The sequence below is a fragment of the Necator americanus genome, chromosome III, assembly GCF_031761385.1.
Source record: "Necator americanus strain Aroian chromosome III, whole genome shotgun sequence".
NCBI classification, from domain to species: Eukaryota; Metazoa; Nematoda; class Chromadorea; order Rhabditida; family Ancylostomatidae; genus Necator; species Necator americanus.
The window spans coordinates 36362965-36375563 of record NC_087373.1 but is presented as its reverse complement, the minus strand read 5'-3'; the positions used below and the strand labels follow the sequence as shown (position 1 = coordinate 36375563).

The 12599-nt window shown below is 39.4% G+C and overlaps 3 protein-coding genes across 6 annotated transcripts in view; 1 reads left to right on the top strand and 2 right to left on the bottom strand.

The window, feature by feature from the left end:
* RB195_012086 (uncharacterized protein) overlaps positions 1–1317 on the bottom strand; it is a gene marked incomplete at both ends in the record, with an annotated part of 29291 nt that extends 27974 nt beyond the window's left edge. For both annotated transcript variants that reach the window (XM_064193780.1, XM_064193779.1), the window contains one exon: positions 1192–1317. In XM_064193780.1, coding sequence (XP_064051361.1) covers positions 1192–1317 — 126 coding nt within the window. The remainder of the gene's footprint in view (positions 1–1191) is intronic.
* Positions 1318–7251: 5934 nt separating this feature from the next.
* On the bottom strand, positions 7252–10428 carry RB195_012085 (uncharacterized protein; the record flags this gene model as incomplete). Of its 3 annotated transcripts, XM_064193777.1 has the most annotated exons (5): positions 7252–7347; positions 7956–8078; positions 8137–8308; positions 8362–8447; positions 10255–10428. In XM_064193777.1, 5 exons carry the CDS (start codon positions 10426–10428, stop codon positions 7252–7254), a joined length of 651 nt encoding a protein of 216 aa, XP_064051358.1. The 3 variants fall into 3 exon arrangements, with proteins under 3 accessions (XP_064051358.1, XP_064051360.1, XP_064051359.1); XM_064193776.1 differs by lacking the exon at positions 10255–10428 and having other exon boundaries at positions 8137–8409; XM_064193775.1 differs by lacking the exons at positions 7252–7347; positions 7956–8078; positions 8137–8308; positions 8362–8447 and having other exon boundaries at positions 10147–10428.
* An 884-nt stretch (positions 10429–11312) lies between these two features.
* Positions 11313–12245, top strand: RB195_012084 (uncharacterized protein; the record flags this gene model as incomplete). The annotated part of the gene is made up of 4 exons (XM_064193774.1): positions 11313–11360; positions 11414–11584; positions 11643–11765; positions 12150–12245. 4 exons carry the CDS (start codon positions 11313–11315, stop codon positions 12243–12245), a joined length of 438 nt encoding a protein of 145 aa, XP_064051357.1.
* Positions 12246–12599: the final 354 nt, after the last annotated feature.

Below are 12599 nucleotides of genomic sequence, written 5' to 3'. Positions count from 1 at the left end.
GAGACGGAAGTTAAATAATCTGTCTAAGATTTTTGTTTTCCTAAATGAAAAGGACGGAATTATCCGAGAAATTCCGTTTTTCGAATTTTCAAAAGTTTTTCAAGAAAAGAAAAATTCGGTCTTTTTTCGAAACCTACTGTAAATGTAATTTAATTTATAAGTTACTTTCAAACTTCTAAGGTAAACAGTCACTGAAAACTTCATAGGAAAATAGCGTAATCGTTCGAACATTAAAAAAAAACTATGTAGTCGAAAGAGAAAAGGAAGTAAATGAAAGAATAATAGAGGATGAAACGTTATTGGGAGAGATAACTTCGGATGGGGAAAATCTGTTAATAGACGAGGAATAAATTGAATTGAATAAATTAATTGAATTAATTGAATAAATTGGTGGAATGGATACGAGAGATCACATCGGAGAAACAAAAACCTGTCACTAAGCGAGGAAAAAATTTTAGGGGAAATTTTCAATTTTTTTCCTCAGAAAAAGGAGGCAAAAACGATCCCAGGATGATACGGATCCTTACATGAGCATATATAGTATTGCTTTCGAGGTTTCCGGGAATTTTAAACCTTTTTTCTGGAGATAATTTCCCGCAAAATTCGTCAAAAGCTGATAAGCTAAAAATATGGGAAGGTCGGATCAGAAAAATAGAATATTCGATAAACAAATGCCATTTTTAAAAAAATTTCTTGCAATCACACCATCTTTTTTTCTGCCCTAAGGGCTAGAAAAATTGTCCATCCTGAACAAATTCACTCTCCGTCGCCACACACAGATCACTCATCCGAAATTTCTCAAATAAAAACGTGTGTGTGTGTGTGTGTGTTCGTGTGCACTTTACGCTTGCACGTATCAAGTGACAAGAAAAGATTTTTTTAAAACGAACGTGTAGTATAAACATCACTTAAAGCATCACAGGAAAAAAAAGTTATCTAAATATTTTTCCCCGTGGAAATCCGAGAAATCCGGAAAATCGATATTTCCGAGCACCTGCTAAGGTCGTAGGGTTTTTCTGGCGAACCGCCAGCTGTAGATTTGTCATATTGTAAACGAACGCCGAAAAAAACACAAGAACATCAAGAAATCAGGCAAAGGAGAATGAGTCGAATGAGAATGAGAAGCGAAAAATCAATCAATCAAAGGAGAACGGCGGATCAATCAATTGATTCGAATAATGTGTAACTCACAGCAAATTTGTCCACTAACGTAGTGTAACTGCTTGTCGGTAATTCGATTAAACCGTTCAGGCTGCTCGAACGCGATAAGCTCAACTGATGTACGGAACGCGATAGGGAACGTCGCAATCGCGACATGCGAGCGTTCATCGTCGCCGAGTATAAACGTCGTCTACGTCGGCAATCCACGATGATCAGGGGAAAATGTAGACGACGACGAGTAACAGTACAGTAAAGTAGTCTAGTAAAATGTGCTGCTGTTCGTGCTGCTGCTGATGCTGCTGCTGCTGTTGGATGCGGCAACCACCTGAGGGCGTGGTCGTCGTCGTCGTCGAACTTTTCGTTCTTCACCACACTGTCTCACGGTCTGTGTGCTCCAGCGCCTGGAATAGGTTCTCGTTTAGACCACGCCCGCCCGCTCGCCAACGAAACGTTGGCGTAAAATATGGGGAATAAAACGCGCTCCACAGCACCACATATATGTATATCAATTACAATCGTGTGACAATCTGTGAACGTCTCAGTCTACGACGTCTCTCAATGTAGCACAGTATTTTTTTTTCTCTACGAAGCGAAGAGATATGGGTTGCATTTCGCCGATGCGTGCATATTCGGCGCGGGAAAAGGCGTTAATGATTGACGGCGGCTGGTCATCGAACAAACAACAATCGGAATCGGACGTGAGTGTTGTCGTTCAAGTGGACACAGAAAAAAGTCTGCAATTGCAGACTTGTTCATAAGCAATTCCATGTGTATTTGTATGTGTGTATTTTTATAGAAAACTGGTGAATTGATAGATTATTCAAGAAAAAAAACGCTCTCGCGTTAAATATAGAGGAATTAAACCGGGCAAATCAGAAAATTCGTGGCGAAAAATTCGGAAAAAAAAGAGAAATTGTAAAAATAGTCCAAGAAACGACGTCCTCTAAATCCTCTAGGGTCTAAATCCGGGAAACCTCTAAGGGAGCAAAGGAAGAGAGAGGATACAAGTGGAGAATAATTGAAAAAATATTGGAAACACATGAGAACATGACAGAGAAATGTAAACCATCCGTATTAACAGTTTCTTCGGCCATGATCTACGATCAATATCGAATTCGAAGAAGTAAATCAATATCGGATCGATATGAAACAATCTAAACGACTAAAAATGTTGAAAAAAGAAGAATTAATAGAAAAAGAACAGGTTTTTAATCAAGAAAAGTGTTGAATAACAGAGTGTTTTCTTTATTATTTATTTTCTTTATTGTTCTAATTTTTTCTCCATTTCAAAAATTAAATCTACATTTATAAAAATCTATATTGCTCCATAAAATAGAACACTAAAACCAACTTTGCATCAAAAAATTTTCCAATTTAATTTTCAAATTCAATTCCCCGATTTTATGTCAAACGGGACTGAATTTACGCACATTTGAATCCAAATGATCGTTGAGCGACAATTGGGAGATTAAAGTCAGTGCTTCGAATTGCAGGTTTTATTCGAAAATATTCACTCGAATATTCGACCGTTTAGATACGGAGATCGAATATATTATTAGAACAGTCCTCTTTGTATACCCCTACCACGTACATATCTGATCAATGAGACAGTTTTTTCAGTTATTCATTCGAACATTCGAGTGCCACTGTTGATCGAGAATTCGAAATCGAAAGATTCGAATGTTATTCGAATGAGTCTCACCTTTTTCTTCTTTTTTGGCGCAGATCCGTTAATAATCTAACCCCCCACCAGACGATAGCAAAGGTGGACATCGGACACATTTAACAGTGACAGATCGCAAATTTCAATTATTTTTACGGTACGACCGAAGTAAGAGAGGAACTTGTGGGTTCAGGAACGGTTTTTTTTTTTGAAAAATATGTAATAAAATCAATCAATAACCAGTTTGAAACGAGGGAAGCACCTCCAAGCCACCACCACTCACCTAGTTCCACTATATGGGCTTCGGACGAGATTAACACACCACGGGGAGCTATGTACTTAGCAGACCGACCGCAATTTTTGTACAGTCAAAACTAGTTTTGTTGGACCTGGAACAGCCAGAAACTCGTCCGTATGGGCCCGGACGAGTTATTGTGTGCTAACAACAACGCAAAGATACGTATATATTCACCTCCCAGCCCCCAAACACTCCTTTCCTCCTCAATCAGTGTGGGGCAGGCATTTGGCTTTCCCTCTGGGTCACATATAGCACAGTTGAAGACTCCCTTTCCCCTTTCCTAACCCGTTCATATGACCAGATCCTGGGTCCACACCGGATGCCTGGGTTCGGTGGATAAATTTAAACCCAGAAATGCTTAATTTAAATAATTAATTACTAATAAATTATTTAATTAAGGTTATAGTTGAATGAAACGTATTTAACCTATCTTAAACTTCTATTTCCAGTTTTCTGAACCTCACTTTTATTATCAACACGGTCAGTTTTGGATAAACGTTCATTTCTAAGAAAAAACCTCGATCTCATGGATCCCTCCGTTCTCACAAACCCAACAAAAAAGTTTAGAGTTCGAATCTGATGTTGATTTGTGTAGGTATTCCAATACGAAGTAATTATTTTGTTTTTATTTGTTTTTTTTTCTATCGCTTTATTTTGCCACCAAAAAATTTCAATCCCAAATTTTAAATTGTGTAGAAATTCCTAAAAAAAAAGTGATTTTAAACCTAATTTTTTATTGTTGATGAATGTTGTTGAGTTTTTTTTTTGATTTTAAAAATATTTTCAAGGGTACTAAAAAAGGACATTTTCCTCACAAGGTGTATGGAGCAGCACACGCAAAGAACATATATTTCTACGTTGTCGAGATCCTTGTACGGGTGTTGTTTGCCAGAGCGAGAGAAAAAAAAACGACCAGATTTTTCGTTTGGTTACCGGATTTTCACATCACTGAGTGCCTGCCGGCCATTGATCCGTCGAGCAGACACCATAAAGTGTCTTTAACGGACTTCGACCGCGTTGAAATGGCCCCGAAGAAAAAGCGAGAACACCAGAGATTTTGTAAAATTCCGGGGCGGAGGGGGGAACCACTATTTTGTAAATATCCGAGGTGTTTAGTACAGTCCGTCCAGAAAATGACTATATACAAGGCTACTATATACAATATGGTACAATTATGGTCAATCGATAAAAGACGAATTATTCACGCGAAAATGATCAGAAAACAGAAAAACTTTAATAATAATCTATTAATAATCTAATCAATAAGAAAAATAGTTTTTTTAATGGTTTTTTAAAAATTGATTATGACCTCCCTTCGCAGGAAGAACAGTCTTCAGACACTCAGGGTAGAGCTTTGCGTATGGCGGTGCGTAGGGTTATTTGTGGAATTTCCTACCATGCTTATTCCATTGAGGATTTTAGGTATAGAGAAGTGTTCCTTTTAGTGCAGGATTTTTCTCCAAAATAGACTGAATGGTACGGTCCATAATATTCAAATCTGGCAAATTTCCCGGGGATTTAAAGGTGGAAATGAAATTGGAAAGATTCTAAATGCAATACGATAATCGTCTCAAATCTCGTCCACCATTTCCAGGACGCATTGACCAACTCACTACGACGATCATTTACTCGTTGAGCTGACGTTGTCGGTTTTTTTTTTGTTCGGTTGCCAGTCACTCGAGAATCACTGGTTTCAGTCTTTTCAGGTGCAACGTCATCAAAACGGACCTTCATCGAACAAAAACCCAGAAAACGAAGGAAACGGGAGGATCGAGGCATGGGCTCGCACAAAACGAGGCTGATGACATTGACCTCTTCGTAGGGAAACTGGTTTCGCCACGTAACCAGTTCGCGCGTAAAACGCGCCTCGACGATTAAGGGAGGAGGAGAAGTGCGAAGAAGTTCCACTTTATGCCTAATTTATTCTCTTCAATAGGGTTAGGCTGAGAGGAAAAGTGAAGACGATGATTAAATCAGGCACAAAAATCCTTTTCATATGCAGGAATAATATGAAATATGCGATCGGGGACCATATGTATGTTTTGTAGGGAAAATGTCCTTCTTTTTGATTTTTTTCTTTTTGATTCTTTCTGATTTTTGAAAAAAAATCACTTTATACTGGAATATCTACATAAATTAGAATCTGTAGTTTAAATTCTTTTTGGAGGAAGAAAATAAATATTTTTGGAATATTTCTAGGATGAAGATCGGGTCCTAGCTTCGCTACCGGTGTATTGGGTTACGTTCAATGAGCCCCGGTATAGGCTGATCCAAAATTATCGTAGTAAACGTGAGGAGACCAAAAACAACGAAAATACATGTAAATTTTAAAAAACATGCTTCTTCTTAGTCTTTTTTTTAAAGAGTTAATCTATCCGCACAACAATCTAAGACGTTCCAGACGCGGAGACGCATTGAGGGGTCGCGGTTACGAAAAGGCACAGGCTCAGGTGTTCTTCATTCCTGGATTTTCACTAATTTCACTTCTAAGAATGCCAACGAACCCGAACCACTTATTGCTTATAGCATAGATTGGTCCGTAAAAAATAATCGGTAAAATAAAATTAAAATTAATAATCCGTAATTTTATAGATTGGTCCGTAAAAAACCTAACACGAAAAGAAAAACCGAAGAAACTCAGAAAATGTTCCTGATAGGGATGCGAACGGTCCACAGAGAAAACCAAAGCGCGGCGGATTTCTTTTCCAGGGAATCGCCGCGCTCTAGTTTTCTCTGTGAGTTTTTCTTTTTTTCTTTGCGCCTCCGGACAGAAAGAAAGGATTGGTGAAAGGGGGATAAGACAGTTTTTTCGTTGTTGTTTAAGTGAAATATTTCCTGAACAAACTTTTATTTTATTATTTCTATTTTATTCTTATTTTCATTTATTTCATGAGTTAGGTGCATTCTAAAGTTTTTGACACAAGCCATGCTGAAACCTAATGTGATTATAATTACCCGTTATGCAGAATGCCTCCAAAACAATGAGAGAAAAAAAAGAATGACTCACAAAGGGGAAAAAAAACAAAAACAAAACAAGATTGATTAGCTGGGTTACTTATAGCGAACATTTTGAAAAAAAAAATTAGCAAAGTAAAATGATAAAGTTTATGGCGTTAATCAATCCGCTTGGGATGCACTAGGGCGGATTCGAACGAACCTCCGACAATCGATCGTGCAAGAAGCGGAGCCTCTAACCGCTACACTACACCCGCCCCATTTAAAATATTGACATTTAGTAAAATAAAGTTGTGGAATGGCATTGAAGAGAGATTCTGCTTAGCGTGTCGTCAAACAGTGAAATTAATTGTAAAAAATTACTACTGTACTACCGTACTCTCGCAAAAATATCAACCGTAGCGTTTGTAGCCGTAGGGGGAAACCGTTCGACTTCATATTCATGGATGCGTAAACAGCTTACTGAACATGCTCTACCATTCCGTGATTTTCCCTAAAGGTGCTTTTTGATAGCGATAGTCTTCCTACTACGGATATCTAGCAGCAGGAGTGAACGAAAAATCCTCTGGTCCTTTAATTTCACTTTTTCCGGCTCTGAAGAAGGCGAATTCGCCGAAACTAATCAGCCAATAATAAAGGATTCAAAAATTTTTTATCTCCAGCCAGCATATTCCCTGGAAACTCCAGGGGTTATCCGGGGAATTAGGGAATTTTCTCCAAAGCTTTATGAGCTCTACTCTCTCTCTCTAAATTATTTAAATAATTATTGAATTAGCCGAAAAAAATCAGCCAAGAATAAAATATTTTACCAAGTCGTGCTCGGCTCAACCGAAGAAAACAAATATCTACAAAATATTATTAAATAAAATATTTCTTTATTCGACTATTTTCTAGTGTTAAAAATATTTTTTTTCACTTTTACATTCATTTTCTATAATTCGTTTCCTAAACGTACGATACTCACTATGAAATTTCTCTTCACCTCTTCCACAACTAGCCATCGGAGCGAATTTTCACAATATAACAAGATCCAGGCTTCAAAAATTGTGAAGAACAAAAATAAAGACAAAAACGAAGATTTCGCGCATCGGATCTATATTCTAGTTCAGCGTGACCACATAATCACATTTTGAATAAATAAAAAATTTATTCTTTGTGGCAAATCGATAATCGATTAGTTGATTACAATTTCCGGCTGGCCACCGCATTTCACTTTTATGCGAGTGATAAAGTTGAAGTTGCTCTTTGCTCCACGAGCAAATTTGTCCACCTAAATATTCGATATGATTACTCTACATCTTAGGTTTTTTTTTCTCCTACAAAAAAAAACAGTCATTTCACGTTTCAGTTTTAATTCAATTTCTAATGGCCAAGAAAATATCCAGTGGAGTTCGTGGAACCTCAGAAGTTCTGTTGTTTTCAGCTCTGATATCCAATATTTGCAATTTTTAGTTGGGTTCTTTCCGAAGCGGTAACTACATCAGATTAAATTCCTAATTTTGCTGGATTTAGATACTTTATAGTAATTATGAAATACAAACTTTTGAGATTATACGAGTAAATCATGTTATCGAAGTTTCCCGAAGAGAAATGTACAGTCCAGTAGTCCAGTCCTCTTTACAAAAATGCTTATAGCTTTAAAATCATGTTGTTCTTGGGTTTCTATCCATAGTTCCTCTTATTTTTCTCAAACCGGGAGTTACCATAATAGATTATTTTCCTAATATCTCTAAATTTTGTCAAGTAATAATAAATTTATGATATTACAAGAGTCGCATAGTGATTAACGTAATTCAGAGAAAGATTTTCAATGAGAAAGGGTCCCACAGTTATTAGCTGAATTTTCGAGGAAAAAAAAGAAGAATTCTCGGCACGTACCACACCGCAGTCGGCGCCGAGCACAGTGTAGACAACGGCGAACTTGCCATCCTCGTTCTTCACAGTTTCATCCACCAAATCCTCATTGAATGTAATTCCACTGGTTTGTGCATAATCGCTGAACTGAAAGTGAATTGTAACATTTCTTTTCGCTACGTTTCGCCTCACTGAAGTTACCCACCATTGCGCTCAACTCTTGCATGTGTGAGTCGTTCATTTCCGGATCGTAATTCATTTTGGTTAACACCGTCACTTCCACACTTTCAACCTCCCTTTTTCTTTTCCCAGCGGTGGCAGGCGGCAGGAGTAGTAGTAGGTGTTGGTGCCGTTGTCGTTGGAGCTGGGGCGCAAGCCTCCAAGAAGTGATGGGTATTATGATGATATCGCTAAAATTTCCTGGAATTACCTCTGCAGAGCTGAGCAGCGCCGCAACGATGAGGAGGAAGAATGCCATGTGGACGGAAGACGATGTCTCGTATCATGTTCAGGCGCCTTTTATATTCGTGTGCAACGATTGTTGTTTGAAAGAAACGCATTATGGAATAAATTGTCAGTTTCGATTTTTTGGTGTTGAACAAATTTAAGATGACGCCGATACACCGCCGTCTAGCGAGCGACAACAACCTTCTCCGGTTGCAGAGAAGAGAATTTTTCGGTTTATTTTTCATCAGTTTTTAGGACATCTTCATGGAAACTGGTGGAAAATACCCTACTCACTTTGCTAGTAATGCAGAAAATGCAGAAAAAAACCGGCTCTTTTTTTTAACCAATACGTCGCACTTAAAGTTATGGACACTGTATGAGGAATCCCCTAAAGTTTAGCCCTGGAACATTGTGGCGACCTCACAATAAATTTTAAGATTAATGAGTGAGAAACAGCGGGAAAACGAAAGAGCGAAACCATTTCTAATCCCACAATCTACAATCCCATCTCAAGTTTTCCCCGTGGCGGAGGCAAGGCATTTCTCTTTGCTATTTATCTTTGGGCTTCTAGAGTGGATCCAAAACGCTTCTAGCACCTCTCTTGCGCCACCGCTAGTTTCGTGCCAATATCGTGGTCTTAACTTCAAAATCTTCTCCGCTATGACGCTGCAGGGCGGGTGTAGTGTAGCGGTTAGAGGTTCCGCTTCCTGCACGATCGACCGGAAGTTCGAATCCACCCTAGTGCTCACCAAGCCTTTCATCCCTCCGGGGTCGATAAATTGGTACCAGACTTGTCTGGGAGGATAAAAACACTGACTTGACATATCGGCTAGCCCCTGCAAGTCATTGTATAGGCCAGTTACACGTTTGTGAACCTCGAACGATTGTGAATCGAAGTGGACGTGGTGGCGCATCGCAAGCGGATTGACTAACGCCAAAAACTTTATCCTTTTATCCCTTATGACGCTGCACTCTATTACCGGCTTACGTAGTGAAGTGGGGTAGGGGTAAGGGTTGGTGAGCACTAGGGTGGATTCGAATCTCCGATCGATCGTGCAGGTAAGGGAACCCCTAACCGCTACACTACATCCACCTTTTAAAAACATGGCGAGGGAAAATAGCGGTTTTCAGCGTTCGAGCGCGTTTAAGCTAGGAACCGAGCCGATCTAACGGCCACGCAAACACGTTTTAATCATTTACCACTGCACTATTCCTTCCACCACTTGAAGGCATCACCCCACGAATCTGAGGTAGTGCAGATTTCAGGTGGAGTATTCTTATAAGGGATAGTAGATTATGGAGAGGAAGGTGATTCCATCCATTTCTTCTTAATTGCCGTAAAAAACGACCCGGAAGATGCGGCGCAGCACAAGGCTGGCGCGCTCCAGTCGAACTCCTGTAGAAAATAGTGCGCCAGAACGGCTGAAACCGTATCTTTCGGGCCGTTTTTTTTACGGCAATTAGGAATAAATGGACGGAATCACCCTTCTCTGCATAATCTACGATCTCCTATACAAATACTCCACCTGAAATCCGTACCACCTTAGATTTGTGGGGTGATGCCTTTAAATAAAGAGAGTCTTTGGAGTGCATGTCTATACAATGAATTGTGGAGGCTAGCATCAGGTCCCAGGTGTTTTTAACCTCCCATACGAGTCAACGGTACCTTTTTCTCAATCTCGAATAGGGTGAAGCTCTCGGTTGGCCTGAGACAATTCGGAACCAACGACGGCTCGAGCGCAACGGAATCTCTTTCCCTTGTGCCCGCTCAATGAAGCGCACAGTATAGTCGGATCAAAACGACACGAAGCGCGGTTACACTCGAAACGAAGCGGTGCAGCGTAGTTGTTAATATCGGGGATGGACCTTTGCTAACACCACTCAGCATTGCAGCTCGTGATGGTCCCATCTCGACGACCACAACCGCTAGCCTTACCGCGCCGCTTCGAGCGCAGCCGATTGCTGTAGCTGTGCTAGCTTCAGCTTCACGTCGTTTTGACCCGACTATACTCGCATCCAACCTTCTAGTCTGGCCTGACCATCTAGTCATTAGCACTGCGAGAGACTAGTAATGGTTGTTGGAGATTGCGGTAATGGTAGTGCAGGTTCAGTAAGCTGTGCATGTATCCATGAATTTGAACTCGAATGGCTATCTTACAATAATGCGTTTGGTGTCGAACAAATTTAATGCGGAATTATTGAAAATTAAAATTTGATGATCAGTAAATCAGTAAAGATCAGTAAAGTAATGATCAGTAAAGATCATCAGGATCAATTCTCGTGTAGTTAGCTTTAAGAAGTCGTTTACCGGTGGAAAATGTCACCAAACACGTTTATCAAACAAAAACTCCGGTGACAGAGCCTTTAATCATCATATATTTACTTATAGCCCTAATTCTTGCACTATTACCCATGTAAAAATATGTGCACCGCTAACATAGAACCATTATTGATTGGGTTCTTTCGAATCGATATTTTTCTGCCCTTTCAGTCCATATTCCCCCTCCCCTGTTTCTTACTCATTAATCATATTATTGTGAGGACGCCACAATGTTCCATGGCTAGAATTTAGGGGATTCCTCATACAGTGTCCATAATTTTGAGTGCGACGTATTGGAGAAAAAGAAGAAAGCCGGTTTTTTTTCTGCATGTTCTGCATTACTAGCAAAATGAAGAGGGTTTTTCCACCAGTTTCCATAAAGATGTCCTGAAAACTGATGAAAAAAAAAATCGAAAAATTTTCTTCTCTGCAAGCGGAGAAGGTTACTGTTGATCGCTAGACTCCGGTGTATTGACGTTATCTTAAATTTGTTCAACGCTAAAAAATCATAACTGTGACAAATTATTCCATAACGCGTTTCTTTCAAACAACAATCGTTGCACACGAATATAAAAGGCGGCTGAACATGATACGAGACATCGTCTTCCGTCCACATGGCATTCTTCCTCCTCATCGTTGCGGCGCTGCTCAGCTCTGCAGAGGTAATTCCAGGAAATTTTAGCGATATCATCATAATACCCATCACTTCTTGGAGGCTTGCGCCCCAGCTCCAGCGACAACGACACCAACAACTACTACTACTCCTCCGACTACCGTCAATGGGAGAAGAAAAAGGGAGGTTGAAAGTGTGGAAGTGACGGTGTTAACCAAAATGAATTACGATCCGGAAATGAACGACTCACACATGCAAGAGTTGAGCGCAATGGTGGGTAACTTCAGTGAGGCGAAACGTAGCGAAAAGAAATGTTACAATTCACTTTCAGTTCAGCGATTATGCACAAACCAGTGGAATTACATTCAATGAGGATTTGGTGGATGAAACTGTGAAGAACGAGGATGGCAAGTTCGCCGTTGTCTACACTGTGCTGGGCGCCGACTGCGGTGCGGTACGTGCCGAGAATTTTTCTTTTTTTTCCTCGAAAATTCAGCTAATAACTGTGGGACCCTTTCTCATTGAAAATCTTTCTCTGAATTACGTTAATCAATATGCGACTCTTGTAATATCACGAGTTTGTAATTACTATAATATGATTAAATTTAGAGATGTTAGGGCAATACTCTATTACGGTAACTCTTCGTTTGAAAAAAGTAGGACGGACTGTGGATAGAAACCCAGGAACAACAAGACGTTAAAGCTGAAACGAGAATATTTTGTAAAGAGATACTGAACTATACATTTCTCTTCGGGAAACGTCGATAACTTGACTAAAAATGTTGTTTTGGAAGGACTCATAATTTTTTTTAAAACTTATATATAACAAATTTTTAAGGTGAACAATTTTGCTCGCCAAGCAAAGAGCGATGCCAACTTTATCACTCGTATAGTAGTGAAATGCGGCGCCCAACCGGAGCTTGTAATCAACTAATCGATTATCGATTTGTTGGAAAGAATAAACTTTTTATGTATTCAATGTGTGATTGTGTGGTTAAGCTGAACTTATACAACCAACTATTAGCTGGATATGGATCAGATACGAAAAGATTACGAGATCTTCTTGAAACGATACAAAGGTTAGATGTACAGCTACATCTATAGGCATACTGTAATATTTGTTGACTACGGTAATGTAGTAGTGGAGAAGAGTCTCATAGTGGCTAACATTAAAAAATTGAAGAAGAAAAACAAAAAAATGTTAGTTTTAGGCAATAACTCGGAAAAACACTGACTTTTTGTCGTTTTTCATTGTCAGTGGCAAGGAGGTAGCATAACCCTCTTCACG